The sequence below is a fragment of the Brienomyrus brachyistius genome, chromosome 8, assembly GCF_023856365.1.
Source record: "Brienomyrus brachyistius isolate T26 chromosome 8, BBRACH_0.4, whole genome shotgun sequence".
Lineage (NCBI taxonomy): Eukaryota > Metazoa > Chordata > Actinopteri > Osteoglossiformes > Mormyridae > Brienomyrus > Brienomyrus brachyistius.
In genome coordinates, this window is record NC_064540.1 from 14,635,641 (window position 1) to 14,655,806 (window position 20,166).

General features: G+C 44.7%; 1 protein-coding gene across 8 annotated transcripts in view; it reads left to right on the plus strand.

Annotated features, from left to right (window-relative positions):
* Nucleotides 1-18,053, plus strand: part of synpra (synaptoporin a) — a 36,149-nt gene extending 18,096 nt beyond the window's left edge. Inside the window, exons 3-8 of one of the 8 annotated variants that reach the window (XM_049023718.1) lie at nt 9,974-10,098; nt 14,104-14,302; nt 16,129-16,320; nt 16,514-16,599; nt 17,080-17,123; nt 17,549-18,053. In XM_049023718.1, coding sequence (XP_048879675.1) covers nt 9,974-10,098; nt 14,104-14,302; nt 16,129-16,320; nt 16,514-16,599; nt 17,080-17,089 — 612 coding nt within the window. In that variant the 3' untranslated portion in view covers nt 17,090-17,123; nt 17,549-18,053. Of the gene's footprint in view, nt 1-616; nt 725-4,909; nt 5,060-9,973; nt 10,099-12,730; nt 13,208-14,103; nt 14,303-16,128; nt 16,321-16,513 lie in introns of those variants that run through there. The other 7 variants (XM_049023717.1, XM_049023716.1, XM_049023712.1 and 4 more) reach the window with 7 other exon arrangements.
* Nucleotides 18,054-20,166: the final 2,113 nt, after the last annotated feature.

A 20,166-nucleotide genomic window follows, 5' to 3' on the forward strand; every position in this document is an offset into this window, starting at 1 on the left:
GTCTTTTTCATCAGTATCGACCCAAAGCCAGTGTGACGGCAATAAAACCATCTGCCCGGGCTATGAGCACAGGAGATCCCCACCCACACCCCCACCCCCGCTGTGGGTGCTCGGCGAGCCCGAATCATCAAGAGGAAAGGCCAGCTGATTGGCCGGGAATTAAGCACTTCCCCACACCGGGGCCCAGCGAGGTGAGGGGGCTGAATGATGGCGAAGGAGCATTTGGCTCCTGCCATGTTGGAACGTTCAGGGGCCTCGGAGGAGGTCCATCTCTCCCTTGGAGGAGACAGACATGAGGCCCCCTGTGGGGCCCCCTTAGGCCGGGCAGGTGGCTGCTGCGGCCAATCAGGGGGGTCGCCTGTCACTGTCACTATAGCCCATTTTGCTGGCTCTAATAGTCCATTGTCATTCAGCACATGCCCCTAGGCACAGAGCTGTCCGCTGGGATTTGCGCTGGAAAGCTGGCCAGGGATTTTTGTTCTCTGGCCACTGGGCGTATGGGAAGGTTCCCCAGAGGAACTCCCGGGGGCAGTGGGAGGAGGCGCAGCGGCAGAGGGAGGGGTAATGTCTTGTACTAAGGGGCAGCAATACTGGGTTTTGACCAAATTTGTCCTGGAGTGGAGTGACTTGTACGGAAAACGTACATGAGGAAAAGATATGGCATAAATTATACCTCATTGCAGCATTTCTTGAGCTGGGAAAGAAACTTTATTTCAAGACAAGTGTGAGTACACGTTCTCCAAAAGGATGCTGGGTACACTCTTTGTATTCTATAGATATATGGCTGTAATTTAATTTTAAGTGACAAGACAGTTATCATTAGATCACATGACCATAATGATTATGTCACAAGACCATTAGCATTAAGTCACATGACCATAATCATTATGTCATAAGATCATTATCAGTAAGTCACATGACCATAGTCATTGTCATAAGACCATTATCATTAGTACATGGAGTACAAACAGAAAAAATGTATTTGCTGTTCTGCTCAATAATTTACCTAAAACTGGAAATTTAAAAGTTATGTGCCTGCTACCGAAAAACCTTGCTTAGTGATTTAAAAAAGCATCCATGTAGGTGGTAGAGATGAATGTCAGGATTGCAGAAACGGATCATGGCACGGCTGGGTCTGCTGATGGCCAGAGGGGCTGCGTCCCCCATGACGTGTTGGCGGCTCGGGTCTCTGCGGTATTTGTGGGTGCGCTTCCACAACACTTACCAAGCATTCAGAAACCAGAAACCTTGAGAAATTTAAACAAAAGTTGCTGTCAGATACTCATTTTTGGGTATTAACTGCTGACACTTGATGTTTGTATCTCTTTAAATCCTGAAAGAGCCTAGAGAAGCTCAGCGAATGGATGCAGCTTGCAGCCTCAGTGCGCTTCCTTCTGAAACTGACATGTTTTTAAACATTTTTCCCTGAAACTAGGTAGCAATATTTGAAATTCTATTTTGTTTAGCATTTTGTGGGAGCTTTGAAGGATTATCCTTCAACGTATTGAGATTTAATTAAACTTAAAGTGAATAATTTTGGAATCTGAGGGCAACACGGGGGTTTAATAATCTGGTGGCTTGTTTATGAGGAGTTCTGCCTGTGCTTGTGTTGCCATAGCAACATCTGCAGGAAAAACTAGCCGCCACTAGCCAGGTTTTGTTTAAAATTCTGCTTATAGTTTAGCAAATCAGTTGCATCAGCAATGTTTTGGTATGTTACACAATTGTCTCATATGTTACTCTGAAGTTGAAGAACTTCCCAGTGATTATTTATGGCGGCTGCCCATTTATCTTCTTATCCTGATTAAGGTATGGGGTTGGGATTATGTAAATTCATTCAAAATTTTTTATAAAACTTTCCCTTGTGGTAACTGAAAAAATTTAGACATTTGGACACTACAGTGTAATATATACATATCCACACAAACACACACTCACACCCATACACACAAGTGTATGGACATATAAAAGCCTGAAATGTGTGTGTGTAGGTTGTAATTATTATATCGTGGAGACCAGGTAAAAAAAAAACAAAAAAAAAATTTTTTTTCAAAGTCTTGTATTTTATTTAGTTATTTATAGTTAAGGTTTGGGCTGGATAGGAAGTACCCAGATATGAATACAAATGTGTGTGTGTGTGTGTAGGTATGTATGTGTGTGAAGGTATGTATGTATGTGTGTGTAGGTATGTATGTATGTGTGTGTGTGTAGGTATGTATGTGTGTGTGTGTAGGTATGCATGTGTGTGTGTGTGTGGGTATGTGTGTGTGTATGTGTGTGCGTAGGTATATGTGTGTAGATATGTGTGTGTAGGTATGTATGTATGTGTGTATGTATGTGTAGGTATGTGTGTAGGTATGTATATGTATGTATGTGTGTGAAGGTATGTATGTATGTGTGTGTGTGTATGTTTAGGTATGTATGTATGTGTGTAGGTATGTATGTGTATGTATGTATGTGTGTGTGCGTATGTATGTATGTGTGTAGGTATGTGTGTGTGTGCGCGTGTAGGTATGTATGTGTGTGTATGTGTGTAGGTATGTGTATGTGTGTATGTAGGTATGTGTGTGTATGTATATATATATATATGTGTGTGTGTGCTTCAGGCATTCATTTTAAACTGTGAATTATTAATTGCTTATGAAGCACTGGAGTTCACCTGGGTAAATGTCAGATGACAGAGGATTAAGTATCTGCATTTTTAAGCAGCTTTTGGGGGATGTTATGTGTGATGGTGTCCAAACGAGGCTTCCATGAAAACAGCTCAGAGACTTATGGGAGATGTTGCTGTCCTGCAGAAGATGGACCCCTGGTGGTGGGTGGGTGGGGGGGGCGGGAGACAGCCACCTTACTCCCAGGCCAGTACGGAGGTCTGAGGGGATCAGTTTCTACCACCCAGACAGGCCGACTTAGCTAAGCATAGGTAATGATGCCTTATCTCTGCCCGGATTTACATGTGTGCAGTTACGCAGTCGGCCGCTGTGCCCTTGGTGGCAGTCTTAAGGGTTTTGTTTCACTGGCATGTTTATAGATAGGTTTTATGGCTTGCCCTGTGATGGACTAGTATCCAATCTCGGCTGCTGGCCTATACCCCAGCCCTGTGCTGCCTGGGATAGACTCCAGCCCCTGGATGGATGGATGGATGGATGGATGGATGGATGGATGGATGGATGGATGGATGGATGGATGGATGGCCAGATCATGTATCCCTGACTAGCATAACTTTGAGTTTGTATAGTGCATTGATTTGTACAAGTATATTAAATTCTTGGTACTCAGTTAAGGGATCATCCTGAAATTTGAATGGGCAGTTTATGAGATAAACCAGGAGGCTGCAACCAAGATCCACAGAATATGATTTATACAGCTGAAGCAAATAAGATCATATGCAAGACCGTGACTGGACTGGGACGGTTTGGTGACAATCCAAACCGCTATACACTATTACCTGCTTTCGTATCATGAGACAGATAGAAACTGAAAACGTAAAATAATAAATAACCAAAAATATATTTGTCCTTATATGAACGCTGAGCTCTTAAATGATCCTGTATCTGATGCCACACTTTTTCGTTGTTTAACATGCACTCAATTGGTCGTGGCGTGTTAACACAATAGAATTTCAAAAAATTACATCATGAGGCTTTAAATTGCAGCTCCGCGCTTCTGATTTAGGAATACTGCTAGTGTCTGGTATTTTTGTGAGGCTAATTTTAAAGCAGCTTTGCCTGTATGTGTTTCTGAAATTGTTTTAAAGTGCCTTGTTTCTCCCGAAAAACAATAGGATAAATTTATGTGACGTCTCACCAAAAAACTATTTCACTGCATGAAAAATATCGATATAGTATCTTGTAAAATAACACAGAAAATTAAATGGCAACTGTTTTAATATGATCCCTAAATGAAAAGGAACTGAACACAAACGTAGGCTACAATGCCTTTGTTATGAAAAAATTACGATGGCGAAAAAACAGCCTTTGAAGTTTATAACATAATTTGTATTTAAATTATTTTGCATATAAAGATGTTTGAGCTTGTTGTGTTGAAACAACTTGATATAGGCCTATTCTGAGAGCTGCTGCTGACGGTGGTTATTTGTGCAGGAATAACAAAGCAGCAATTCTGCATTTGGTTCAAAGAATAATCTATTTTTTTCTTTTTGTTAGACAAAAAAGCCAATTGCACTGATCATGATGGCTTCAGAGAAACCGCGCAGACATCTTAAGCCGTGTAGATCAAGGTTGTAAAGTGCAGCCGTCGCCGTCACACTGCCTGCCGAAGGATTATCTCATTATCACGGAGGGATCCCTTGAGCCCCCTAAACTTGGCAAACTGACACTAACTTTTTCCCCTCTGATCTCATTTTCAGTTACAGGGATCCCCCTCCTATCGCAGAAGTTACGTTTCAGACCCATCAGCGATGGGTGAAAATTCGCGATATAGAAAGACCTTATAAATAAACATTTTAAAATATAATTTAAGCCTTAAAATACCCCTCCCACACGCTTTAAACACATGTAAACGTATTAAAACACTTTCTAAACACATATGATGTGTGGATGTCGGGCTAAGGATATGAGTCACATAATTCACTAAAAGTTTGCTCACAACAATCGGACCACAAACAAGGTGCGCGATACGCAGCGGGGGGAAATCCGCGGTATAGCGGGGGCGCGATGGCTGAACCGCGGTATAGCGGGGGGTCACTGTAGCGCAAACCCCATCGCAGGGCCGTCACCAGCAGTGGCGCCAGCACCGGCTTGGGGGGCGACGGTTCGAAGCGGACAGCCGTTTGGGGCGAGGGGAAGGCACCCCAGCGCCACGCCCCCTTTCGGCGGGGGTCTGTCTGCTCACACCCCCTCAGAGCTGATCCCTGCCGATCCGCCTTCACTCTGCGAGTGGGGGCCACTCCGCGCTGTCTGTCCGCGGGATTTTCCCGCACACCCCAGTTTTTCGCTCTCCACTTGTTAGCATGAAAGAGCTGCCGAGCTGCTGCCCCCGCCTGCTGCTGCTGGATCGTGTCTCCTGCTTTTAAATGTGTATGGTCATATTTGCTCCGGTAAGTTTAGAATTTTTAAGAAACGTATTACTATTTAAAAATACATTTCTTATCCTGTATATAGACCTCACGTTATGTAAATTACGATGTAAACATTCACCAAGTAAGCAATTGAAGCAAGTTTTCATCCTGTTTGATGCGAGCTTCATATTTATAATTTTTTTTAGGTCATTTAGGATTTGTTGAGTAACTTGTTTGTTATCGACGCGTTTTATTTTGTACAATTCAACAATTGTGTAAGTTTTTTTAAATGTATAATGTTATATAATACTTAAATTTCATATTTTGCGAAGGCTGTTCGCAAAATTACACACTGTTTGCGTAGTTCTGCTGTATTCAAGAACGACAGAAGCTGTTCACTCGCTATATCCTGCAATGTCTAATCTCTGGCTAAAGGTTTTGTCTCTTTTGATGCAGTGCAATTCTTTTGCCATTCGCGCATAATAAATTGTTTGCAATCTCTTGAAATTTTAATTATTCATTTGTGTCCATAAATATTGATACTGATCCTCGATCAGCTTTTCCGCGGATGTAATATTTCCGTCAGCCTTGCCTGTTTTCACAAGCACGTTGCCCTTGAGAAATGGCCCTGGTTGGTAATAAACTGCATTTTTAATCTCCCGGCTCTTGAGATTACATCTTTACACTTGTATGCTGGCACGTGTGTGTGTGTGTGTGTGTGTGGGGGGGGGGGGGGTTAGGGTTAGGTTATGATCCTCACTTTTCCTTACATGTTGGATCCCCCCTGTAGAATAATTAAGGACAGATGCTTTCTCTTTTCTTATACGACCTGCATAAACTTTCTGGAGAGTGTTTCTCTCAGTCAGGCAGCACTGGCAGATAGCGCAGGACTGAACCATCCGCAGCTGAGAGAGACCCCAAGGTGGTCGGCTTTTCCTTGGCCTAGGGTGGGGGGAGCTGTTACATAACTTCCCCCCTGTTCTCCCCTGCTGTGGCTGTGTGAATAGAGCTCCATCACTGTTGTCGGGTCAGTGTAATGCTTGATGCCCCCTGTCATCATTTGCTGATCAGATGCTGTGATGTCGGCACCCGTGCCTGCATGCGGCCGCCTGTTCTGATCTGGCCTCTAGCCATGCATGCGATTAATAGCATCTTTTACAGTTTTTTCTCGATTGCTTTGGAGCATCTCTCAAATGACAACTAACATTCGCACAACAGCTAGTGTAATCCCTACACCATAATGACACTTCACAGCAGAACATCATTTCTCATAGCTTCACACAAATTTCCAAATGTCAAATGCATATATGCAAATGGTTTTGTACAATTTCCATCATTTGGCACAATTTTCACTTGCTTTAGTTTTGTTGGTCAAAAATAAATGATGTAGTTTCCCACTGAAATAATTTTACACCCAAAACTACATAAGTTTGTGATCATCTTGTTAACCACCACAAACAACCCAGTTTACCAAGCTTTCAAAATGATATATCATAAATTGTAGTGATACAGCATTGCTGTGTTTTTGGTCACTGCAGGGACCTGCAGATTTTGTTTCCTTTTTGCTGTGTGACTTTTTTGTTTGAGTCATGAGATCTGTGGAAGTGACAATATATCTAAGCGTTTTGGTACTTTACATTTTGGAGGCAGTGACTAATTCATTGATAGAATTATTTGCTTTCAAAAAGTGAATTAATTGTTTTTTTGGTGAGATATGGCCTGCTGTATGCATGAATTGTTATTCATTGTTGCTTATAGTCTTGAGAATGTTAAGTATGTTTCATGAAATGTGCCAAAACAATTGAGAAAAACAGTAATCTCTGCACGGTCATGTCATTGCGGAACTCTAGGGCTTTTGGGAGGCCAAGGATTTCTAATGAACTGCTAACTTTTCTTGCTTTTGTTCTGTGGTTGTGCTTAGAAAGCTGTGATATGACCTCATCGCCATTATGTGTGTTTGGTCTGGATGAATATTTGACCCGTCCTGTAACAGACCGATGCTTGTGAGCTCTTCCGTAGCGGCTCTGTGATCATGACTTTGCCACAGCTAATGGATCAGGCTCATGGGCACCTGCAGCTCCTTCTGGCTTCCTCACTGGCCCATGGAGGGTTTCCCCAAGTCATTTACCCAGACCTGTGGACTCTTCTCCATTATTATGTTCCCCAGCCACCATCTGGTGTCTTTGCTTCTTTTGAGCTTTGCTGGAGTTGGCAGGAGAGCCCAAACAGTCTTGTACATTTTGATGTAGACTTGCTGAGGGAGTCTAGGTCTAACATCCAGCTTGGTTTTCCACTGTCACCAGCACTGCTTGGTCTCATCTCTATATTGCCTAGAGTCTAATTATTCAGCATGCATAGACGCCCACTTCCTGTCTTTGAACCTTAGTCGGCTGTCCTCTGCTCCTTGCCATCATTGCATCCTCCCTGACTTGCTCGTCTTTCTGTCCTCTGCTCCTTGCCATCGTTGCATCCTCCCTGACTTGCTCGTCTTTCTGTCCTCTGCTCCTTGCCATCGTTGCATCCTCCCTGACTTGCTCGACTTGCTGTCCTCTGCTCCTTGCCATCGTTGCATCCTCCCTGACTTGCTCGACTTGCTGTCCTCTGCTCCTTGCCATCGTTGCATCCTCCCTGACTTGCTCGACTTGCTGTCCTCTGCTCCTTGCCATCGTTGCATCCTCCCTGACTTGCTCGACTTGCTGTCCTCTGCTCCTTGCCATCGTTGCATCCTCCCTGACTTGCTCGACTTGCTGTCCTCTGCTCCTTGCCATCGTTGCATCCTCCCTGACTTGCTCGACTTGCTGTCCTCTGCTCCTTGCCATCGTTGCATCCTCCCTGACTTGCTCGACTTGCTGTCCTCTGCTCCTTGCCATCGTTGCATCCTCCCTGACTTGCTCGACTTGCTGTCCTCTGCTCCTTGCCATCGTTGCATCCTCCCTGACTTGCTCGACTTGCTGTCCTCTGCTCCTTGCCATCGTTGCATCCTCTCTGACTTGCTCGTCCAGCTGACCTCTGACCTGTTTCTGTTTTCTGACTCCGATTGTAATTCCTGTTTGGCACCTTGTTTACCTGCTAGGATAATTTCCTGAGATTGTGGGCTGTTTCATTGGACACCTCGCTTCTTTGTGGATGATTCCCAACTCGTTCTGCTGCAGATGTTGGCTTTAACATCTTAACCAGCTGTAGGCATCCTCCTATATCTCACTTGGGATTATATTATTTCATATCTGTTTTCCCTCACTCTGTAAATATGTGCTTAAATTGTGAAGGTCTTTGTGAAGGTAATTGGTTACACAACAGTTTCATTTGTGTTTCTAAATGAAGTCATAGTTCTCTTAGTGCCAACTAATGGTGTGTTACATTTCAGCCTGCAAATATTCCATTTGTCATGTAAAGAAAGGGGACAGATTATTTCCTAGCAGAGTGATCATCTGAGTCTGACAGCAGAATTAAAAGAATGATTTCAAGACAGATAGTGTAAGTTTAGTGTGCATTTCAAACTTCTATGTTGTTCACAACCTGCAAATATGTTACGCTTTTTCAAAAAAAGCACATCCTAAACTTTTCCCAGTATGAACCAATTGATGTGGTGTGTTTGGTTTGTCTTACTGAATTATGAACAATACTGATATAGCTTCATTGTATTGGGACACAATTCAGGAAGGAGACACTAGGAAGTCTGGGGGACTCTTTCGGTCTGGTTCGGCCCATTTGTGGGAATCTTCTGGATTGAGACCAACCACAGTCTGTATGTGTTGCAGAAGTTGAACTCGAAAATAAATGACTAGAAGCTGAATACAATAAGTCAGCCATTATATTTATTCAGAGTTTTCATTCTATTTAGAAAATCTGGAAAATAATACAACAGTAATTTTCCTCAGTGTCTGTTATCTTCTTCAGACTAAGTACTCTGTAACAAACAGATTCTATTTGAATAGCAAACATTTTTTTTGTGAAGATAAATTTTCCATTCTGGTATTTAAGCGCCATAGTGTGTAGTTTATAAGGACAGTGATTTCTAATCAATGTTACCAAATACCAGAGGTGGGTACTCAAGTCACTGACTCGTAATTTAATTTGGTCTGAAGTCACAAAAGTGATTGGACTTGAAGGTAGATGACTTGAAACTTAGACCCGACTTGGACCTTATGACTTGAGACTTAGACCTGACTTGGACCCTATGACTTGAGAAGACTTGCAGTGTTTTGAATCGAGACTTGACTTGGATTCACCAAGGAGTGACTTGTTCCTGTCCCTGCCAAATACAGATCTGGTTTTAAGGATGTTCTGCTCTTACTGATTCACAGTAGCGCCCCCTCTGTAGGTACAACTTTTAAGACCATCCATTCTTCTTCTGACATCTTATCCGGTACATGCTTATGGGGAATCATGAATCCTAGCCCAGGCTGCCCTAGGACGCAGGGCCGGAGACAGCTGCTGTGTGAAAACTAAAATGTATGTTTTGAAGAGTTTATACTGTGTGAGTAGGTGTGATTTTTACGATGGTGGTAGTTTTGTTCAAGAGGGGATCCACAGATTTTCTTGAAGTTTACATGTGTGTAGTTTCTTTGTGGTCTGAGACAGATTTTTGTTTAGAGAATGAATGACAGATGTTCTCGAGATTTTAGAGAATGACGGCACTCCCTAACTGATGGAATCTGATGGATTGATCAGCGTTGGAGGGACATAAAAATGGATTGATGGTTACGTTGTAATATTGCCCCTAATTTTGACTCCAATGTCTCATTCACATCCTTGTTGCAGCTGAACAGAAACTTGACTTTGGGTCTCATACAGTTTGAGACATGTTGCAACCACCCACCCTCGCCCAGGGCGGCCCTCCGGACCACAAACCGCGCCAGTCTGTCACAGAGAAGTGGCTTTCCCAGAAAATTACATCTAGGACACTAACGTCTAGGAAGTGCAACCTTGACTCGTGTCTGTTTCTGTTCTCAGCTCTTCGCCATTTTTGCCTTCGCGACATGTGGCGGATATTCCGGCCAGCTCCGGGTTAGTGTGGACTGCATCAACAAAACGGACAGCAACCTCAGCATCGGCGTCAACTTCGCCTACCCCTTCAGGTATGGGCAACAGCCTGCCCACCCCTGCCCCCTCTGGGGGAGAGGCTGGCTGGACCTGCTGCGCCACTGAGTCCTGCAGTCCTCTTCCTCAACATCTGCTTCTGAATGCAGAATCAGTGATAGAATGTAATGGAAAACAGCTCTTATATTGGTTTCATAGTACATAAATACACTCCCATAGACCTGTCCTCTTCCACAAGACGTATAAACTTAAAAAAAAACTCATCAACGCCTGCATTTTCTTTAATGTGAAATTAGACTATTAAGCATTATTATGTAATGCTGCTTTGCTGCAGTGCCCCGTCCTTCACCTCCACCACCAATGGATTTAAAGATTACATGGCATTACATCACTTTCCTAAGCAAAGATTCCAGAATCGGCCCCAGTACATGAGTATGTGACATATTTGTTTTTTATGGTTTACTGTAGTAATATTCAAACTATGTTAATGGGGCAACAGAATGCCTCACACCTTAAGGGCTGTGGGTTTGAGGTCCCTGTCCATTCTGTGTGTGGGCTTTGCATGTGCTCCCCATGTCATGTGGGTTTGAGGCCCCTATCCATTCTATGTTTAGTTTGCATGTGCTCCCTATAGCATATTGGTTTGACTCCCCCCTCTATGTTTGTGTGCACTTCGCATGTTCTTCTCATGACATATGGGTTTGTTTCCCCCCTCCGTTATGTCTGTGTGAATTTTTTATCTGCTCCTCATGTGTTGTGGATGTTGCCCCACAGTCCAAACAAGTTTACAAATGTTGGTTAATCTCTGTCTCTGTGTTGCATGTAGTGTGTAATTATGGGCCTGCGTTCATAGTGGTGTACCGCAGGGTTCAGTTTTAAGTCCATTATTGTTCCTAATTTACATTACATACAGACACCAATACATACAGTACACTTGTTAAATTTGCAGACGACACCACGGTGGGTGGTGTAGCAGATACTGCTCTAGCAGCAGAGAGACTACAACGGGATCTGGATTTAATTAGCGACTGGGCTGATACCTGGCAGATGAAATTTAACATAGATAAATGTAAGGTAATCCATGCAGGGAGCAAAAATATAAAGTACAGATATTTTAAGGGTTCCTCTGAAATAAAGGTAGCTGACCTCAGTGTTTCCATGTCCCACTCTTGCCAGTGTGGGGAAGCAATCAAAAAGGCCAATAGGATGTTGGGTTACATCTCTAGTTGTGTGGTGTTTTAGTCAAGGGAGGTGATGCTACGATTATATAATTCCTTGGAAAGACCCCACCTAGAATATTGTGTGCAGGTTTGGTCACCATACCTTAAAAAGGTTTGGAAAAGGTTCAATGTAGGGCTTCGAGAATGTTTCCTGGTCTTAGAGGAATGTCTTATGAGGAGAGGTTAGCTGAGCTGAATCTGTTCAGCCTCGAGCAAAGGAGACAAAGGGGGGACATGATCCAGGTATATAAGATTCTAACAGGTCTCAATGCTGTTCAGCCAAATGGCTACTTTAATAGTAGTTTAAATACTAGAACTCGTGGCCATAAGTGTAAATTAGAAGAACATTTTAAACTAAATCTCAGAAAACACCACTTTATGCAGCATGTAGTTAGAGTATAGTCTTCTTGCTAGTGTGGTGCAAGCTAAAACACTAGGTTCATTTATAGGTGTTTCGTCCTGGGTGTACCCCAGTCCTGTGCCCTATAATGGACGGGGATCTCATCCAGGGTGTACCCCAGCCTTGTGCCCCTTGATGGACTAGCATCCCATTCAGGGTGTATCCCAGCCCTGTGCCCTGTGATGGACTGACATCCCATCCAGGGTGTACCCCAGCCCTGTGCTTTATGTTGGACTGGCATCCCGTCCAGGGTGTATCCCAGCCCTGTGCCCTGTGATGGACTGACATCCCGTCCAGGGTGTACCCCAGCCCTGTGCCCTGTGATGGACTGACATTCCATCCAGGGTGTACCCCAGCCCTGTGCTTTATGTTGGACTGGCATCCCGTCCAGGGTGTATCCCAGCCCTGTGCCCTGTGATGGACTGACATCCCGTCCAGGGTGTACCCCAGCCCTGTGCCCTGTGATGGACTGACATTCCATCCAGGGTGTACCCCAGCCCTGTGCTTTATGTTGGACTGGCATCCCGCCCAGAATGTACCCCAGCCCTGTGCCCCATGATGGACTGGCATCCCATCCAGGATGTACCCCAGCCCTGTGCCCTGTGTTGGACTGGGATCCTGACCAAGATATGAGATTGAATAATGAATGGAATGTATGGAAAAATAATGTAAAATGAGTAATAGCATAAATCTTAACATAAGAATTATAGATGGATGGGTACATACATACCTCATTGATTCCTGTGGGAAAATGAATGTGCAGGCAGGAACCCCAACACCACAGTCAGAAAGAGAAGACTGTGCCGAGGGAGTACACACTTAGCACAAGTGCAATTCCTTTAAATCAACAAAAATGTCAGTCGGCAGTTACGCGGAATATGTGGGAGTGTTAACACATTACCTATAGCACACACACACTCAGACACAGATGGACATACACACGCGCACACCCAGATACACACACCGACACACATAGACACACACAGGCCTTCTGATGTTACACGGTATGCGTCCCTTTGAAGCTGTTTCTTAGAGTTTCACCATAAACAGGATTGAGCACCCTTAGGTAATATGAGACTGTTTACAGCCTTTACAGCCCCGCATGTCCCGAGATCAGACAGCAGCAGGTACAGCCCATCTTTACAGCTCTGCATGTCCTGAGATCAGACAGCAGCAGGTACAACCCATCTTTACAGCTCTGCATGTCCTGAGATCAGACAGCAGCAGGCACAGCCCATCTTTACAGCCCTGCATGTCCCGAGATCAGACAGCAGCAGGCACAGCCCATCTTTACAGCCCTGCATGTCCCGAGATCAGACAGCAGCAGGCACAGCCCATCTTTACAGCTCTGCATGTCCTGAGATCAGACAGCAGCAGGCACAGCCCATCTTTACAGCCCTGCATGTCCCGAGATCAGACAGCAGCAGGTACAGCCCATCTTTACAGCCCTGCATGTCCCAAGATCAGACAGCAGCAGGCACAGCCCATCTTTACAGCCCTGCATGTCCCGAGATCAGACAGCAGCAGGTACAGCCCATCTTTACAGCCCTGCATGTCCCGAGATCAGACAGCAGCAGGCACAGCCCATCTTTACAGCCCCGCATGTCCCGAGATCAGACAGCAGCAGGTACAGCCCATCTTTACAGCTCTGCATGTCCTGAGATCAGACAGCAGCAGGCACAGCCCATCTTTACAGCCCTGCATGTCCCGAGATCAGACAGCAGCAGGTACAGCCCATCTTTACAGCCCTGCATGTCCCGAGATCAGACAGCAGCAGGTACAGCCCATCTTTACAGCCCTGCATGTCCCAAGATCAGACAGCAGCAGGCACAGCCCAGCTTTACAAATACAAGACTTTGGCCATTTGTGTTTTAATTGCATTCACAGATCTTTCTGGGGACCTAAAATATGGATCCCACAATTTGAAAATGACAGGTTTTTATTACATTGTTGGGAACATTTGGTCCCCACAATGCAATATAAATATAATCCACACACACACACACACTCACTCACACAAACACACCCACATACAACACGCACACACTGTCCCCATGAAAATGAGTGGGGGCTGATTTTGACAGACTATGGCTATATAGACTAAGCACACAAAGCCCGGTCTCCTTGTCGTCAGGTTAATTTTCTCTCTGGGTCCCCATCCCCTTGACCACGAACTAATCTGTAATACTGTCTTTGCAGGACATGCTTAACAGGGCTGGCCCATAATGCATCTCACCCTCCATTTACTGGGTCCTTGCTGCTGCTGGGCACAGAATTGACAGATTATGGGATCAGTGAAATCAGGCAGATCCCAAAAGCTGAGAGCTAGAAAAAGAATATTGACTTTCATAAGAACTTCTGGCTGGTTGTCCAGGTTGGTTGATTAACTGCAGTTTTTTTCTGTGTTTTTGGCTGGACTGAAGGTTGTACCAAACCTACTTCGATGTCCCACTGTGTTATGGTAAAACTCGGGAGCGCCTCTTCCTCATTGGGGACTACTCTTCCTCAGCTGAGTTCTTCGTCACTGTCGCTGTCTTTGCCTTCCTGTACTCTCTGCTGGCCACGGTGGTCTACATCTTCTTCCAGAACAAGTATCGCGAGAACAACAGAGGACCTCTCATTGTGAGTGGAACCCGTCGGTGGTCATGGGGGCTTTTTAGGGTCTGCATGTCTGTCAAGCATGAAAATTGGAAGCTGTCTGTGGTTATATTTCTCCATTCAGAGGAGGCTTCGTGAAGCTGGAATGAAGCAGCTTTCAGGGGCTTAAATGTCCAGCAGACTCCTGCCTGTCATTTGCCCCACACCAGGGTCACATGGGTATGATGTCTGAAGAGCAAGTGTAAAAGCATTACCTAGACAAATGTTTCTAATCATTCCACCAGGCAGTGGGCTAATCTTTGGGGGGGGGGGGGGGGGCGGCAGGGCTATCCTTAAAGCAGTCACTTGGCTGACTTGACTACCCCTTCAACACAGTCAGCAGTCTTTTGTGACCATGATGACTCAGTCACATTCTGATTGCTTGGTGTGAAGTGGTCAGTGGTTATTCGCCGCATCTCAGTCTCTCACCGGCATGTCAGCACTGCGCCTGTCATTGCGTTCATGCCCACAGATTTCTTACTGAGCAGTGTTTCTGTATTTCAGCAGGCAATATGATGGTCGGCTCACATGTGTTGCCCTTTAGATCCAGAGCACAGCTGAGTGTATGGATGCTAAATGCCGCAGTTCAGCCAAATTTCCAGATTCATAACTAAATCATAACTCCCTTGGTGCAGTGCACCTCTGCGGTCAGAGTCAGAGGTAAATGTCATGTTTACTTTGACTGCAGCGGGAGAAACATTGGGTCACAGGTTAGTGACTTGATTTCTTTACTGTTTATTAAACCCACGCCATCATTTGAGTGCTAGGATGATTTTACAGTATATGATAAAAATGAGAATTTGATACAGAGATTGTTTAGTTTCTGTGTAAAAAACAATATCCTTCTATGTTTCTGTTCTGGTGTCTCATGGACAAATATAGTCACCTATAATGTCTAAAATGGGACAAGATAAGAGCATTAAGCCCTCATAAAACAAGCAGTCCTGGCCTCCTCTCACCCAATGGCAGGCCGACTTATCGTCCTCGGGGAGCAGTACTGGCCTCCCCTCACCCAATGGCAGGCCGACTTATCGTCCTCGGGGAGCAGTACTGGCCTCCTCTCACCCAATGGCAGGCCGACTTATCGTCCTTGGGGAGCAGTACTGGCCTCCTCTCACCCAATGGCAGGCCGACTTATCGTCCTCGGGGAGCAGTACTGGCCTCCCCTCACCCAATGGCAGGCCGACTTATCGTCCTCGGGGAGCAGTACTGGCCTCCTCTCACCCAATGGCAGGCCGACTTATCGTCCTTGGGGAGCAGTACTGGCCTCCTCTCACCCAAAGGCAGGCCAACTTATAATCCTTGGGGAGCAGTACTGGCCTCCCCTCACCCAATGGCAGGCCGACTTATCGTCCTCGGGGAGCAGTCCTGGCCTCCTCTCACCCAATGGCAGGCCGACTTATCGTCCTCGGGGAGCAGTACTGGCCTCCCCTCACCCAAAAGCAGGCCAACTTATCATCCTCGGGGAGCAGTACTGGCCTCCCCTCACCCAAAAGCAGGCCAACTTATCATCCTCGGGGAGCAGTACTGGCTTCCTCTCACCCAACGGCAGGCCGACTTATCGTCCTTGGGGAGCAGTACTGGCCTCCTCTCACCCAATGGCAGGCCGACTTATCGTCCTCGGGGAGCAGTACTGGCTTCCTCTCACCCAATGGCAGGCCGACTTATCGTCCTCGGGGACCAGTACTGGCCTCCTCTCACCCAAAGGCAGGCTGACTTATAGTCCTCAGGGAGTAGTAAAAAATTCCATGGGAAACATCCACTGTATCTAACTGTATCAATTGCTAAAATCCCTTTCCTGCTCCTGGCAGGATTTCATCGTGACTGTGATCTTCTCCTTCATGTGGCTGGTCAGCTCCTCCGCCTGGGCTAAGGGGCTTTCAGATGTCAAGATGGCAACGGACCCAGACGAGGTCTTGTTGCTGATATCGGCCTGTAAGGTGCAGGCTAACAAGTGCAAATCTGTGCATGGCCCCATCTGGTCAGGCCTGAACACCTCTGTGGTGAGTCCCGGTCCAACAAGATCCACCAGCTCCATTTCTGAGGTTTAAGTTGCATTTTACCTGAGAGCACATGAGTGTGGCTTACCCAGAATCTTATTAGCAGAAGCAATCCAGAATGCTTGTTCTGTCACAAACAAGTCTGCAGTTCTTTGGACTGGAGGAATTTCGTAGAAACTTTGTCTCCTCCTTGCAGGTCTTTGGCTTCCTAAACTTTGTCCTCTGGGCTGGGAACATCTGGTTTGTCTTCAAGGAGACCGGATGGCACAAGTCAAGCCAGAGGTACCTGTCTGACTCCTCGGAGAAGCGGCCCAGTGGCTTTACCCAGCAGCCCTACAACCAAGGCAGCTCTGAGCAGGGCAACCTTAACCAATCAGGGGGCTTCAGCACTCAGGGGGACCTGGGCCAGCAGGTGACTTATGGCCAAGTGTACGACTACGCCACTCATGGGTCCACCTCATTGGCTAATCAGATGTAACCATGGTGATCTAGTCACCCCTTCAGTGCAAGGGGCTGGTGTGTGTGACGTGGCAAAGAAAAGTGGCAACGAGCGTAGCCTGTTCTGAAGCCTGATGTATGATTTAGGTAGAGGAATACTTTGGCTTCAGCGGCGGCATTTTGGTGGGTAGCGGGACAGGCAGCGTGTGCCAGCTGTCGACAAGTGTTGTACAAAGTCTCAGATAGACGCATTCCGCCATTAAAGGTTTCCTCTTGTTTTTTCTACATGTTGTGTTGACCGTGGTTCACACTCTCCATCGCCAGGTCATGTTGACTCATGGTAGGGCTATGCCGCTGACCTTTCAATGGTAAATATTTCTCAAACTGATTTGCACTCTCGTGAAGGATAATGTGGTCTTTTGTTTATCTGTTGAGGAATATTATATTGTAATAAGTGCATGACTGTGGTGTTTCAAATGCCTGTTTGTGTAGATTGATATGAAATTATATTTAGTTTATATATCTGAAAAAGTTAAAAATATCTGAATCAATTCAGGCTCATTTTGAAAATGGGCTATGCAAAAAATGTTTTCTTTATTGTTAAATTCAGTGTAACTTTTAACCTGAAACATATTAATACATATGTATTTAAATATATCTGATCTTAATATTAATGCATTTAAAAGAAATTTTGCCTGGATATTTGCCTATATAACACATAATATCTTTCTGTGGGATTAAAAATTCTGCTGTTGTTATGAAGACCTATAAGAGAAAATGTCTTTGTTTACAGGTCCTTTTCTATATCTATTCTTACATGAGAAATGTTGTAAAACACGGCTGTGAAGATGTTGTGATTGTGGAGAGCAGAATCGCAGCAGTGCGGTAGCAGGTGCTCCTCTGCAAGTCATAGAACCTGCCCAAGCTTGATGTAGCCCCTCCACTTTGTACACCACTTGCTCCTTGGTGCCCCCTGCTGACTAATTTTTTTGGTAATATTTCTAAATCCATTAATTGGGTTTAAATTAAAAGGTCTGTAATCTCAACAGACATCAAAAGAGAAAGTTTAAAGGGACTATTTCTTAACTGTACTATGTTGTTTCTTGATATTCAAAGCATGTGACTTATTTTGCCTGGGAAAAACGATCGATTTCTGAGTGTCATTAATGTTAAAATGTTAATAATGTGAAATATATGGAGTCCATATACTTGTTGTAATCTGTACGCGATTACCAAGTGTGAATGGTGTTGTATGTGCATTTGCAGTGGTGCCAATTAAAATGTTGCACAAAACCAAATGTGAGGTGACTCTGTCTTCACTGGAGGATGGAACAGACAGCGTCTGGTAGTGGGGAAACCCAGTGAAAGTTACATTAACACTAAAGGATCACGCCCAGGACAGCTGAAGGATTGTCCCCTATAAATGTCCGTTCTGCAGTTGTTGGATACTTTAATACAGGGTGGCCCCACCCAGCTCCTGGAGACCTACCACCCTACAGAGCTTTGGCACACCTGACGCAGATAATCAGGTTTGTTAATATATCTGGCTTTAATGCTAAGATGCCATTAAAGGGCATGATTATCTGCGGCAGATGTGTTAAATTACGGCGGCACCTAAGATCTGGGGCCACGCTGCTTTAAAACATGGCTGTACAAATTGATGAATGTATAAAACTGAATCATTGTTAATATGTGGTAGTATTTATATATCAGGTAAAAGAAAGTGCTTCAGTGAATGAAAGTGTTTCATCATCTCAGGTTTCAAGCAGTGATTTTGTTCTGCTCCTATTTGTGGATCTGAAACATGAATGTGACATTGATTTGGTTCGTGTTTATTTCATCCCCGATGCTGCGTCTGACTGCACCATCTTTCCCAGGGCTGCTGTGGCTCAGCATTTAGCTTATGATATGAAATAAGAAGATCTGATGTCTCGCTAAAGATAATTGACTTATTGCTGGCGTGTAGCCATGCGTCAAAAATAAAGGGACTGTTTTAGAGTTTGCCTGCAAAATAACACTGAGGAATGTCATAAATATTATATTCTCTTTTAATTGTGACTCCCAAACATGGCATTAAGCTTTAAAATTGGGCCTCAAGACTGATTTAAAAAATAAGTTTCAAGAGGGGAAAGTTATTGCCGCTATAATTGCTTGATTGATAAACATGAATCCTCTAAGCAAGGTTAGTGTACACCGGTCATCTCATTATATATAAAAACAAATAAATCTTTGGAGTGTAGTTTTCAAGTGTGCTTGTGTGTGTGTCTATGAAAGTTAAACTTACCTCACTGTTGTTACCATGGCAATAAGCTATGGGGTGCCCCCCTCCCATTCCCTCTACATTGTGGTAAGCTTTCCCAGCAGCCCAGTAAGACTTGGAGCCCCAGTGATGGGAGAATGAAATGGGCCGCTATGTAACTTACTTCAATGGCCGTTTGAAGATATCTTGTTAAAAATGTGGCCTTATAACGGATGCATGAAAGCATTCATCCTCTGATGTTGCCTTAACCAGCATATTACCACGTTTTGGGGCCCAAAATTATTTCCAGCACATCTAACATTGACACACTGCCATTCTTCCTTTTAGTTCATATCATGCAACAATATTGCATTTTATATGCATTTACTTAATGCAGCAGACATTTCTATCTAAGTGAAGCAAAAGAACCTTATAAGCAAGAGTGCAGTTCAGCAGCGTTCCCACTAAATGCCCATGTAAATGTAAAAAGTACTGCATACAATACTGCATGCTGTCCAAAAAGCAGAAGAATTAAGGTCATGCTTTAAACTTTGCATTTAAATAAGTTTAACGTCAACTCAGTGACCTACGGCTGTGTTTCAGACCGGGGCTGTTAAACTATCCATATCCTCTAACGCTGATTATACAGACTCTTGCATCCCTGGCAGGATTGATGGGATTCCTGTGAATGGGGGCCGTGCACAAAGTGAGGGGAAGCCTCAGCCCCGGAGTCGTCAAAGCCCCCCAGCCATCGCAAAGCCCGCATACGAGAACTTCACAGCGGGGGGCAGGAGCGAGGCGTTGCCAGCCACCCGGGACTGGGAGCTGCTCAGCCTGCAACCAAATCTAGCTTTTGTGGAGTTTCTAGGACGGTACCTACAGTTTTAACCTTTTGTCTTTAAAGCGCTGTTGTCTGAGGTTTGCAGATTTCATTCATAGCTCCGCTCATGTTCAGTCTATAGAAATGTGTCAGATTTAATCTCAGATTTTTTAAGGCACAGAAATACTCAAGTTTGCCTTAAACCCAGAAAAAGAGTAAACTATTTGCTGCTCAGCTATGATACAACATAAAGCACATAAAGCACGAAAAAGCGAGTAGTTGAAATAAATGATGCTGCACACTCTGTGGGGAGACAGGCAGTCTAACTTCTGTTCTAATTTGGGAGACGTAT